The following is a 14,117-nucleotide window of genomic DNA, read 5'->3' as shown; positions in this document are numbered from 1 at the left end:
TTATTCCCTCATCCAAATCATTGCTGAAGATGTTGAAGAGTACTGGGCCTAAAACAGAGCCTTGGGGTACTCCACTGCATACTTCCCTCCATGTAGATGCAGTTCCATTGAGGACTACACGTTGAGTGCGGTTGGTCAGCCAGTTACGAATCCATCTGGTGGTGATGCTGTCCAACCCACATTCTTCTACTTTATCTAATAGTAGGTTATGGTCTACCTTATCAAAAGCCTTACTGAAGTCCAAGTAAACTATATCAACGGCATTCCTCTGGTCCACTAATTTTGTCACATTATCAAAGACGGCAGGCAGCAGCACAGAGAAGGCATGCCGCCTCTCATCCAATGAAGTTCAGGAAGTGGGCACATTGAGGCTTGTCTATAAATACTATGCGTTCTTGAGCCCTGTAGCATAAGAAGAGTGCCTTGGTAGAATTCCTTAAGAGGCCCCTACTGGTATTCAGTCAAGGACTCTCACCATCTTTCTCCACCAGCACCCAGCTGGCCTTTTCCTTGGTTCATGTCCTGGACCTCCTCACACAACCGGGGAGCACCAAGGACTGGCAAGCGGGGGGACACCGATCCAAGGCTCTTGAGACCCACCTATTCCAGGTGGTAACTAAGGCCTCCCTCAAAGTACCCACCAGATCCCCAGGAAAACTGTCAAGTTTCCTCTTGAATCCTATACAAGGCCCAGATTAGTCTTAGCAAATGCTTTGACCATGACAATGGGCAACTCCATGCCTTTGAGGCAAGGAGGGCTGGAGGAGGTGGGGGTACAGCTAGAGGCCAGCATTCAGTCCAGGCACATGTCTTTCCTGATGAATATCTGTTACTGCCATTTGAAAAATGGAATGCAGCTGGTTGTGCCACCACCCTGAAAATGCTGTCACTGCCATCCAAATCAATTTCAGTAAAGCCAACAGTTGGAGAGAAAGTATTTTTTTCCGAGGGCTTTAAATGTAACGTTAAATGACACTTAATGTGGCTATGCACACCTGATCAATAAGTGACAGACTCCTATAAAGTTCTGGTCAGGCATGTGAAGAAGTATATGTCTAGACCAGGGGTCCTCAAACTATGGCCCGCAGGCCGGATATGGCCCACTGAAGCCATTAATCCAGCCCGCATGGGACTATAAGGTTGCCCTACTCACATCACCCCACCTACCTGTTGACCCTCACCTGCCTCCTGGAGGCCAGGGAGGCCAAAAACAGGATGTGCAGAGGCCTCTGGAAGCCAAAACCAGGCCCGTTCTTTGCCTCTAGGGCAGAGGTGGTATTTAGAGGTTCTGAACCAGTTCTGGAGAACCGGTAGCGGACATTTTGAGTAGTTTGGAGAACCGGCAAATCCCACCTCTGACTGGCCCCGCCCCATCTATTTTCTGCCTCCCGAGTCCCAGCCGATTGGGAGGAAATGGGGATTTTGCAGTATCCTTCCCCTGCCACGCCCACCAAGCCACGCCCACAGAACCAGTAGTAAAAAAAATTGAATCCCGCCATTGGGCTGGCATGACTTGGCAATAGTGTTCCAATATTTGAAAGGCTGCCACAAAGAAGAGGGAGGTGTTTATTTTCCAAAGCAGCAGAAGACAAGACAAGAAACAACGAATGAAAACTAATCAAGGAGAGAAGCAACCCAGAACTAAGGAGAAATGTCCTGACACTGAGAGCAATTAATCAGTGGAACTGCTTGCCTTCAGAAGTTGTGGGTGGTCCCAGTCATTTGCCTCACATGGTACAGGGTTTCCTGCTTGAGCAGGGGGTTGGACTAGAAGACCTCCATGGTCCCTTCCAACTCTGATGATGCTGTAAGCTCTTCCTTTCCTCTGCCAATCCACCAGTCTTCCCTCACTCCTCTCTCTTAATTCTCTTCTGAAATCCGTATGACATTTCCAAAGCAATTATGAATAGCTGTCCCTATGCCTTTTTTGGCAGAGGGAGAGAAGGACATCCAAAGGGCTGAAAGAACTAAGCAGGAGTTTTGCAAAGCTAGGACTCAAGAGATTGAACAGTACAAGTATTTCTTAATTACATAGGAGAGGAAGAGAAGGGCATTTGGAAATGGTCTATAAATCAAGTTTGGTTTCTCTTTCAAAGACATCATAAGAAGAAAGCATTTCAAAATCCCCCTATTTCCAAAATATGGAAGCTGTTTGTTCTGCTTTATTCTGCTAATACAGAATAAAAGGTTTTTGGGAGAACTGGTAAAAGGAAATCCCAGCAGAGAACAAAGGGAGGCAGAGGAGCAAAAAAGAAGAGGAAGGAAGACCTGCCAGGAGAGGCCTTGTTTGCAGCAGGTGACATAGAGAAGAAGTAACTCTCATGTTCCATTCAGGGCTGGATTTGGATCGTGTTTGGGGTTTTCTTGATATGGCTGGGATAATTGTGTCATAACTTTTAATCTCCAAGCTAGATGAACAAAAAAAAAAGCACTACCAGCAGGACTCTCCTCTGTCTTGTGGTGATGCACGTTTTACTCTGCTACTTTCTGCAAAGGCCCTTCCCCCAAACTCCCAGAAGGGTCCTTCTCTGGCCTCATCCCCCCCTTCAGTGGGGAGAAGCAGGCTAAGTAAATAAACCAATAGACCTCCCTGATAGAGCCAAGGAGGCGCGTCAGGTATTTTCCTCCCAGATGTTTAACCTGAGAGAGACCATGGACATGTTATGCTCACAATCTGTGATGTGTCCAAAAATACAGCATCTCAACGAGCTTTTAGCAAATCCATCTAAATGGTTCCAGCAATTCTCGGGTGAGTGTCTGAGGCACAATTACAAATGTTGTGCCAGAATTGGAGCAGAGAAATCTCCCTAATGATTGAAAGGGAAATATATCAAAGGGAACACAGCTGACTTCCAATCACAAGTGCATTGGCTGCTTGGCTAAGAAGTGCTTCTTTGCTAAATGATATCATAAAAACCAGTAGATGACTGATTATTGCCAGGGGCTGGAGCTTTAGTGGATGTTCACGTTAAGAGAAAAATTATGACTGGTGCCGGTTAGATGCCTTCTGAAAATTGCAGCTGTGTTACTTTGATTTAAAGCAGTACTTATTTCACCAAATATATCGGCATAGAACTGCTGGGCCCTTTCTCTTCCTTGAGACTTTAAAGCTCAAGATGCTTTCTTTCCATTCAGCTTAATGAGGAATAAAAACTACAGCAATCACAGAACTAAGAAGAGCTGCCAATGGGGTAAAATCACCTATGGGGTAAGCACAGTGAATTTATGATTTACTAGTTAAACTATCATCCTGTGGGGTTTTTTTTTGGGGGGGGGGATATAATGAAAGCAGAGTGCCAGTCCTTTCCCCAGCCCAATTCATCTAATTCTCCTCTCTTCTCCTAGGTCCCCATTACCAGCAGCGCAATAACAAAAGGCTGGGAAGAGCAAGAGGGAGCTGGAAGTCTGACTAAGGAAAGGCCTCTTTTGTGGTCTGCTGGCGACCTGTGGAGCTGGCAGCAGAGTCAGATAGTGAGGAGGTTGGGGAGGAAGATGGGCCAGTCCTGGAATATGGGGAAGGCTCAGATGAGGGCTCTGCGTTGGAGGCAGAGAGGGGACCATCTGGTAGTTATGTGCTGCCTCCGGAGCCTCTGGAGTCTGACATCAGCGAGGCAGAAGAACAGCATGAGCCTGTTCCCACTGTGCACATGTGCAGAGCTTCCAAAAGGCAAGAGCAATTAAGACAAAAAGGGCGACTCGGGAGTAAGGCTTGGAGATGATTGGCCCTTCCCATAAGATATAAAAGAGGAGCAAAGGGACGTGAGCCTTTGCAGGAAGCAATTTTGTTCATTCCGGTCTGTTCAGACTCTGAGAAGCTCCCTTTGACTCTGTGCTCCGTTTGGCCTTTTAAAACTAATTGGCAATTAGGTCTCCGGCAGCATTTCAAGGGAGATTAAAGTGGGTGCTTATCAGCATTACCCTAAAAGACTGTGGCAGACTTCTGTCGGACTCTTCACAGACTGTTTATAAATCATTATGGGCTATGAATGACCATCATTCACAGCCGTTTAAATAAAAGAGGGTTTGGGGGGTCTAAGCATCTGATTTTTACTGTCTCAGGAAGCCTAGGTCAGAGTAGGCTGCTTCTTTCGCCTCTTTCCCAACAGCCTCCCACCCTGGCAGAAAAAAACCCAAGAGAATAATCTGTTGGGGCCGACTGTAATCCAAGATACTCTGGTCTCAATTAGGCAGAGGACTCTTATCCATGGTGGCCCATCTCCAGTGGTAGGCCCTTCACACAAGCAAGACATGTTCTGACATCTTTTAGTGAACAACAGTGCCTGAAGTGATATTTACAGTGAGAGTGAGAGTGAGAGTGAGAGAGAGAGAGAGAGAGAGAGAGAGAGAGAGATCACATTCTCCAATGGGCAAATAGCATTAATTACCTTCAGCTGCCCTTTTGAAGAAGACTTTGCAGCTTCCACAGGTCAGCGCTCCATAGTGGCATCCTGACGCTTCGTCCCCACATATCAGGCATGTCTTCTGCGGTGGGAAATAATAGTCAATCGGCAGAACATGGTCCCTTCCAGATTCCAGCCTTTGGAAGCAAAAGAGAAAAATCAGAAGAAGAATCATTAGAAGGTGATTTAGGAGCAGCCAGCCATTACCAGGAGTCCCTATGCTTGAAAGTGACAAGGAATCCTGGCTGCCTATCAACCTCCTCTAAGGGCCTCCCGAGGATACAACCAGAGATTGAATCAGAGCAGGTTTCTCCACCTCGGTGATTTTGAATCCCAGCACTGGGCCCAGAGCTTCTTGTACATCCTGCCCAGTTTCTTGTGATCATTTAGAGTATCTCTCCCATTTCCTGCAAACGTCTTTTGAGATGGAATTATTTATAATGATTAATTATACAGAGGAATTATTGAGTCTTTCATCTGCCCCTCTATAACTCTCTGGTTTGGCTCTGCAACCCAACAAGACAGACAGAGACTTCAGAAGAGAATCAGAACTGCAGAAAAAACAATGACTGCCAACCTGCCTTCCATTGAGGACCTGCACACTGCACGAGTCAAAAAGAGGCCCCTGAAAATATCTATAGACCCCTCGGATCCTGGACATAAATTGTTTCAACTCCTGCCCTCAAAACAACACTGTAGAGCACTGCACACCAAGACAACTAGGCACAAGGGCAGTTTTTCCCGAATGCCATCACTCTCCTAAACAAATCATTCCCTCACCACTGTCAAACTACTCACTAAGGCTGCATTACTATTACTATTAGTCTTCTCATCGTTCCTATCACCCATCTCCTCCCCCTTATGACTGCAGGACTGGAACTTTGTTGCTTTTATCCTTACAATTTATAAGGATATTTATTGTTTCCGGATTGCTTATTTGTACCCTATGTCTATCATGAAGTGTTGTACCTTAGGATTCTTGACGAATGTATCTTGTCTTTTTATGTACACTGAGAGCATCTGCACCAAAGACAAATTCCTTGTGTGTCCAATCACACTTGGCCAATAAAGAATTCTATTCTGTTCTGTTCTGTTCTGTTCTGTTCTATTCTATTCTATTCTATTCTATTCTGACAGAACAGCAAAACTTCTTCCTTCTTCCTTCTGGACATAAAACTTCAACTTGCCTCCTTCAAGCTTCCCTTCCTCTTTAGAAGTGGAGCTTCTGCCTATCTGGAGAAGTGCCAGTGGTGCCACAGGTCACAAATACAATTTTACCCTTTTTTTTAGTGCAGGCCAATGTTAGCTCTTTGATGTAATAAATACCAATTTTCAACAGAATAGTGGCTATCAAGAAAGAAGGGTGGCCACCTTTCTGTTCTTTTTCCCCCTTTCATAATTATTCACTATCTTCCTTCTTTTCTTTTCTAATATTTATATAGTTTTTAATGTTGTTAAAATGTCTCCAATAAAAATTATATCAAAGAAATGATAACGCAGGAGAGAGAGTGAAATGCAAATGCATTTGTAACCACCGTCAACAAGATTGAAAGGACTCTTCAGTTCTGTCCTAGGCAGATGGAGGTTTAATGGGGAGGTTGTGTAGAAATGGGCAAAAGATTGGCTCCTTCCCCTTGTTTGGGCATCTTCCCTGTTCACCTGATGAAGGTAGGAGGGAGGTTAGCTTTGAAGTTGCTCGGGGCTGCACTCACAAGCAGGTCCAACCTGTGTGATTTGCTCTGCATGGGGCTGCACTTGAACATCACTCAGGAATGTCCGTTGGTGCAGAGCCAGCTGCCTATTCAGTGGTAGTCAGACCCATTATTGTCACCTGACATGGTCCTTACAGGAGAGCCACTGATTACCAGCTTGTTTCCAAATGGCATTCAAGACTCCGATGAGCCCACAGAAGGATGAAGGGGTCTTTGAGATCCCTTCATTCTGGATAGAATCTGTTCATTCTACCATTCTTTCATAAAGGGCCCTCTGTCCGTTTCATAGCTGAATGCGGATGTGAACCTTATATCAATGCAGCAACTGTGGTTTCACAATATCCAAATTTATGCACATATGAACACACCAGGCCTGGTTAAAAAAAAAAAGCCTCACCAAGTCTCCAAAGATTTTTCTTAGTCTTTAAAGTACCCGCAAAAAAAGGGATAACTGTCCCTTTTCAAGGATAACTTTGACATTCATACCGTTTTCCCAAAAATAAGACCTCCCCAGATAATAAGCCCAATTGGGCTTTTGAGTGCATGCGCTAAAATAAGCCCTCCCTGAAAATATTGCAACACAGCAGCAGCCATGAGGTGACCACGCTTGCCTCCTCCCGCACTCAAAAAGTAATAAGTCATCCCTGAAAATAAGGCCAAGTGCTTATTTTGGGGGTCAAAGGAAAATAAGACCCTGTCTTATTTTTGGGGAAACACGGTGTGTAATATCTATTCTTCTACATTGTCCAGAAAACAGTTGTCAAACACACATTGCGTCAAAAGGCTCAAAAGCTGGCAATCTTTTTTTTAAAAACAAAATTTTATTGGTTTTTAAAAATATATATACAAGGAAAGGGGTAGTGGATGAAGTACAAATTTTGACAGTTACATTATGCAGGAGATGGCCCTCCCCCCCATTCTCATAACTTTCATTTATTAATACATTAGATTCTTGTTACTTATTAGTATTTTGTCAGCATATAAACTTTTATCTTAAAATAATTTCAATCATTTTATATCAAACAGATTTTCAAGTTCATTTTTGTCATCTGAGTTTTCTCAATGTTGCCTCTTCTCCTCCCCCCGGCAGAGCTCCGTCACCTCCCGTGTCCTGTATGCCCGGTGTAGTGTCATCAGGTTTATCTAGGAGGACTTTATTTTTTTCCATAAAGGCCTCAGCCTCAGTAGTTGTATTAATTCTAACTCTCGTGTCCTCCCAGAATATTAGCATACCTTCTGGAAAAAGCCATCTAAACCACACCCCTGGCAATCTTGAGCTGAGATGGCAGAAGCAAGCTGCTCATTATAACCAACAGCGCCTTCATTTTGCAAAGTAAAAAGAAGAAGAAGAAGAAGAAGTTAGATGAAACTGAAGATGTCAAGATGAAGGATGTTTGCTGGATGGATTACAATCAATGAAGTCTAAAGAGTTGCAAATTGAAGCACTTGCAGGGCTTAGTTGTACCTGCCAAATGATTCCAGCACATCTTCCTAAAGCATAATGGAGAGAGAATGCAGCAGTAGACAACCAGGCCAGACAGTGGGTACTCCAGAGAAGCTGGACACACAAACTAGGATGGACTTCTAAACATAGGTACTTCCCTGGAAGCTGTTTCTAATCTTCTCTGTGACAGGCCAGAAAAGCAGGGATGAAATCCAGCAGGTTCTGACAGGTTCTGGAGAACCGGTAGCAAAAATTTTGAGTAGTTCAGAGAACCGGCAAATACCACCTCTGGCTGGCCCCAGAGTGAGGTGGGAATGGAGATTTTGCAATATCCTTCCCCCAAGAGTGGGGTGGGAATGGGGATTTTGCAGTATTCGCCCCCTGCCACGCCCACCAAGCCACACCCACAGAACCTCTAGTTTAAAGAAAATTGAATTTCACCCCTGCAAAAAAGCTTTCTAACCTCTTTCAGGACTCCAGGACCAAGAAGGACTCCAAAGCAATGAGTTCCAATCACGTTGTCCAAAATGTGTTGACCACTCGGAGAAAGCAGGCAAGTGCTACAGATGCAAGTCAGACCCCAGTAAACAGAGCTGACATGGAGCTCTTGTCCTTCCCAAAGATTCTTTGTGCCTCTCATCACACTTGACCAAATAAAGTATTCAATTCATTGTTTTTTACAGTTTTTTTTAAATCATCTGATGTGAAAGGTGGACTTGCAAGCCAGCAAGCACCTGGCAGCTGCTTTCAGAATCCTTGTCCTGCTTTGTGGCAAGCTCAACGCCTTTCTCCCAAGGGGCAACTCGTGGGGAGGGTTGGCCATTCCATGTCTACATTCTGCTGACTTATCCCACTCCCCGCAGGAAGGCTCACCCGGCAAAGAATTGGCTCCTGGCTCCTTCTCTGCTCCCATTCATCTCCACTGACTTCTCCTCTGCCTTAAACTCCTGCGTGGTGAAATTCTGCAGCTCTTTAAAATCTCCATTAGATGCCAGAACCACGCAGAAGGCCTTTGGTGGAGGAGATACTTGAACCCAGGTCATCCAGCCTTAAGAAAGCCTTCAGAATCTCCAAAAGCAGCCTAGGTTTTCTTCTATTTTAACTTCAGTTAGAAAACATGACTAAGCTAAGAAGCAGACCAAGTCACAGAATTTTTTTCTCAGGCACATCCCCAAGCCAAAGCAAAGAAGGAGCCCTGCAAAATGGGAAGGCGGGGGGTTGAGTGAGGAAAACGAAGTTCCCATCTGCAGCTGGAAAACAAGCCTGGCAGCTTGCTCTTTGTAGCACATTTCTGCAGCGCGAGGCCACAAAAATACCCTTTTAAAATGAAAGCCAAGTCTTGGAGCCAAGATTGGCAACCTAGAAAACCAAGATAAGGCAGAGTGAAGCAGACACAACTTGTGCAGGAATGACGTGAGCCAGCAATTCCACCGAGTTCACAACTGGAAGGTTAAGGCCAAAAGTCTTCACATGGTTTGGGACAAAGAGAAAGAAACAACGTTTTTCGCCCTCTTCTTTCTCCTTGGTTTGAGATGGGAGAGAATGATCGCAGGGCTCTCTGGCACTCTTTCTGATGAGCGAAATACTGGCAATTTCTTACTACAGAGGACTGCTCTGCTAGGAGCAGTGTGTGTGTGTGTGTGTGTGTGTGTGTGAGAGAGAGAGAGAGAGAGAGAGAGAGAGAGAGAGAGAGAGAGAGAGAGAGAGAGAGAGAGAGAGAGAGAGAGAGAGAGAGAGAGAGAGAGAGAGAGAATGAGAATGAATAAGAGTAGGTCATTCCAGCAATCAGTCTGGTTTTCATGGCATGCTCTATGGACCAAGGGCAACCTTGAGGCAAAATGACATTTCCACCTCTCCCTTCCCCTCCTCCATCCTGCCATCACTTGTGCTAAAAATTTCCATCTGAGCCACAACACACACACACAGAGAGAGAGAGAGAAAGAGAAGTCCATCCTTTTCAAGTAGAGCCAAGTCACAGAAATCTGTAATTCATTTATTTGTGGATGGAGTTTCAAAGTTCCAAAAAAATAGCTTTCTTCCCTGAGAAAGGAAGGATTATTTATTTATTTATTTTAAATACTTCTGACTTCTTGCCAATCAGGAACAAACCTTCCAGAAGGGGTTTATGGGATTCAATGAACATTGATTTAACTTTCCCTGGTTAGATTTTCTGCCTTGCTAGATTTTATGCATTTTAAAAATACTTGGCTGATGAAAAGTATAGGGTGGATATATAGGATAGCTAATCAGGTACTGCAATGACAACAAACGAATAGATTTTCTTTGCTGTTTTATTTCATTTCAAGTGCAGGGAACAAGTCCATTTCCCTCTTGTGGTAATGAGGCATTCAAAGCACACAGAGTTTTCTTTTGGAGCAATAGACCCCAAAGAACCGGAGGCTTTCAGAGGGGCATCCTACTAAATTAAGGATAACCGGAAGGACTGAAGTCATGCTAATCCTACAACCACCACATAACCAAACACCACCCTAGAATATATAATAGAAGTTGAGGAAGGCGCATTATTATTAATTTTAAAAATAAGGGGGAAATTGTCTTCACATGATACCGACTATCTCAAACTCAAACCTAATTGTACTGAGGATACTAGCAATTCATAGTTTTAACCATTGGCTACCTGGATCCTTGAAGGAAGACACTTCAACTTATCCTAGCTTTTTTCTAGATCCTTCTCTCATTTGTCCTGCAAAAGCCATGCTGGACAGGCAGTGTGGGAGCTGCCACAACACGGTTGGGGAAACTGCAAACTAAACTCAAGCTCTGTAACCATTTTTGGGGCAATAAAACAGTTCTTCCCAACGATCCAACGGTTGGCCACAATTTTGAAGACACACAAAAATAGTTACCAAATTCTGCAAAGGGTTTTTACTGCTTCCTGTTGAAAATTCTTTGAAGATTTAACAAACATCATGGATACTATAGTTGAGATCCGAAGAAAACTGAGCCAAGAAACCATTCATGTTTCTTTATTTTCATATCTTGTTTCTATGCGGAACTAAATACCATTTCCTTAATGACTGAATGGCCTGAGTTGCCACCTTTCTAGATCAAAAATAGGGTTTAGCTCTATTGGACTTAATAAACAAAATAAGAATGCCTTCAATAAAAAGTGAGATGTGGCATATTTTTATTTTACATGCTTGAATTTAATGATGTTTTTTTGTTTTTCTATCATAAGAATGGCATCTTTTATATTGATCTGGGCTGCAAGTTTATTTGGGAAAACACACTGGGTATTGTAGGAGAAGGACGGGCAGAGCCTGGGGGTCAAGAGAGGACTCAACCTAGAAGTGCCTCAAGTCCACACACCCACACTGAATTTCTTTGACTCTTATCTAACACCAATTTAGTGCTGAGTATTAGTTGTGTGGGGACACGGTGGCTCAGTGGCTAAGACGTTGAGCTTGTCGATCAGTAAAGTTGACAGTTTGGCGGTTCGAATCCCTAGTGCTGCAAAATGGAGTGAACTCCCGTTATTTGTCCCAGCTTCTGCCAACCTACCAGTTCAAAAGCAAGTCAAAAATGCAAGTAGAAAAATAGGAACCACCTTTGGTGGGAAGATAACAGCGTTCCATGCAACTTCGGCATTTAGTCATGCCGGCCATATGAACATGGAGACGTCTTCGGACAGCACTGGCTCTCCGGCTTTGAAACGGAGAGAAGCCCCCTAGAGTCGGGAACGACTAGCACATACGTGGAAGGGGAACCTTTACCTTTATTAGTTGTGTAAATTCTTGAATATAGGCATCGACAAGAAACCTTTTTACCTGGAATGCAACATGTCCTGATTCTTTGTGCATGTCAGATATGAGTTCAATGGATTTATGGGCCACAACCAGACAGAGGAGCTGCTGCAATGAATTTAACAAATCTCACTTCCCCTTCCATTCCAGTGCAATCACAAGAGTCCATGATATATAGGTGGAATGTTCTGTGTGGCCCTTCAATCACATTAACGCTCCTTCCGTATTAAGCTTAAGACCCACCTATTCCAAGCAGCTGGCCTGGCTCAACTTTGATCTAACCATATCGCTCCTGACGGGTTTTTAACTGGGTATTTTAATTATATTTAATTTCTAGGGGTTTTATATACTGTATTTTAATTGTTTTTATCAACCGACCTCCTCCTTGTGTATGTTTCAGTGTATGTCTTTGTTATATGTTTGTTTTGTTTACATATTTATTTCGTATGTTTCGTTGTACGCCGCCCCGAGTCCTTCGGGAGAGGGTGCGGCTAAGAAATAAATATATTATTATTATTATTATTATTATTATTAAATATATTCCCATGAACTGTAGCAGCCTCGTTGCAGAACCACAAGGAAATGGTCTTCCCACATATCCAGTTCAGCATGAAAGCAGAGCGGCAGCAATTACAGCAGAAAAAGCATTATGAGAAGATAGCATTTAGAATTATGTACCTCTCCATAGCGCTTTACAGCCCTCTCTGGACAGTTTACAAGGTAAGAATTATTTGCATATTGCCCTCAAAACAATCTGCCTCCCCATTTTATGAACCTTGGAGGGACAGAAGGCTGAGTCCACCTTTTTTATTTTAAAGGTTTTTTTTCCTTACATATCATTGCACATAATCGTTATATTTGTCATTCTTACACATCTGTTATTCCATTTAATAGGTTATAATATACTTGGTGGGCTTTATTTACCATCCCTTGCGCCTGTTGTAACACCACCTTATTTTCCCTTTCTTTTCTCCTTCCCCTCTTCTCTACTTTCTTCCTTCCTCCTCTCCTTCCCCTTTCTCCTTCCCTTACCTTTCCCCTGAGTCCACCTTGAGCCAGTCAGGATTGAACTGCTGGCTGCCAGCAGAATTAAGCTTGCGATCCTGCATTCTAAGCACTGCGCCACCAGGGCTTCTACAAGATGTTTTGAGTTCTGATGGCTACGTAGGACTATGAATTCTTGCCAATGAAGAATTTATTACACACATTACTGCACATTTCACCAAGCGTCTGCACCTGACATGGGAAAAATATTCTGCAATGATTGGATGGATGATTCAAGCTAACCAGAAGAATTTAGCCAAAGGCAAGTCACTGATTTTTATAAGTTCAGTGACTGCCTTATTTCTAATACACACATATTTTTTCACTACTCCCTAAAACAGACTGCAAAACTTTTTTTTTTGGAGTTCTTCACTCATCCAGAATGAGAACAAGGCCAATCCAGAACATTCATCTTTATTCCTTCATGCTATGCAGTCTGGAACAGTTGCAGGTCTGAGATGTTGGGGAACAGATGGCAGTTCCAATCAAGTGCACTTGTTTTAGAAACTCATTTTCTATCCTTCTATCTAGACCAGGGGTGTCCAAACTTGGGAACTTTAAGACTTGTGGACTTCAACTCCCAGAATTCTGGGAGTTGAAGTCCACAAGTCTTAAAGTTCCCAAGTTTGGACACCCCTGATCTAGACGCTTTCTGGAATTTTGTTCCTCTTTCCTGAACAGCATGTTTCCAAATTGGCTACCTCCTGCTTGCAGCGATGAAGCTGAGAGAACCTGGGGAAGGTTGATCAATTCATTGACAGAAATGCTCTCATTTCGAATCTGTCACCAGTTGGAAAGGTTGCTGGGTGTGGAGCTTGGCACGTTAATAAACGCTAATAAATAATAATAATAATAATAATAATAATAATAATAATAATAATAATAATAATAATAATAATAATAATAATAATAATAATAATAATAATAATAATAAGACAGTCATTTCAACAGATTTTGAGTAATTGTAATTCGGTGTTACCAAAGGAGTGGAGGCAGTCCAGAGAGTATTACTATGGTTTTTAAACCTTTGTACATCTTTGCTTATTTGAATTTCTCTCTCTCTCTCTCTCTCTCTTTGAATCTTTGTGGTTCGTGTAAAGTTTTGGGAAAGATTTGGTACAAAAGTTTTGGGAAACATTTGTCCTTTAAAATGAGAGAAATTAGCCTGACAGTTTGGCAGTTTTCAGGCCTTTAAAGTGATGTTTCCAGTTTCTCTAAGGCAGTGATGGCGAACCTTTTTCGCCTCGGGTGCCAAAAGCACATATGTGCGCGCTATCACATGAACTCGAGTGCCGACCCACATAACGTAATGTCCCCGCTCACCTGTGTGGACCGTGCATTTTTGCACAAGGCTTCCTCGCCACTCCCTCCTCTGTCTGCTTCCCCTTGGCTAACACCCAGTGAGGGGAGAAGTTGCTCTGCCACTAATGGGCAGAGATTGGGGTGGGGGTGAGGGGATGCTCAAGTGTGCTCCTGTGTCAAAAAACCTTCCCTTATCATTCTTCTGTGTAAAGATTGGGCCCTTTTTACAATGGCAGGTGTGAGTCCAGTTGCTAAATTCTCCCCTTCTATTAAAGAGGATCCTGGGCACTACAGTCAATAGACAAATGAGGAAGGGAGCTGCTGGCACAGGGGAAAGAAAAGCAGCAAGAAAAGAAGAAAAAGCAGCTTTTTCCCCTCAAGGTGGCTGCTCTGTTCCCCCCCCTCCCCCGTGCTAGCACAGAGGATCCTGCCTGGTCCCTGCAATCCAAAG

General features: G+C 43.5%; 1 protein-coding gene across 1 annotated transcript in view; it reads right to left on the bottom strand.

Moving 5' to 3' along the window:
• The window catches only part of AR (androgen receptor), a 186,027-nt gene that overhangs the window by 106,168 nt on the left and 65,742 nt on the right, over positions 1–14,117 (bottom strand). The window contains exon 2 of the mRNA XM_081963987.1: positions 4,386–4,537. Within this exon, the coding sequence (XP_081820113.1) occupies positions 4,386–4,537 (152 nt within the window). The remainder of the gene's footprint in view (positions 1–4,385; positions 4,538–14,117) is intronic.

Source organism: Natrix helvetica (genome assembly GCF_964273705.1).
Source record: "Natrix helvetica genome assembly, chromosome: 11".
Lineage (NCBI taxonomy): Eukaryota > Metazoa > Chordata > Lepidosauria > Squamata > Natricidae > Natrix > Natrix helvetica.
This window is presented reverse-complemented; position numbering and strand designations above follow the sequence as displayed.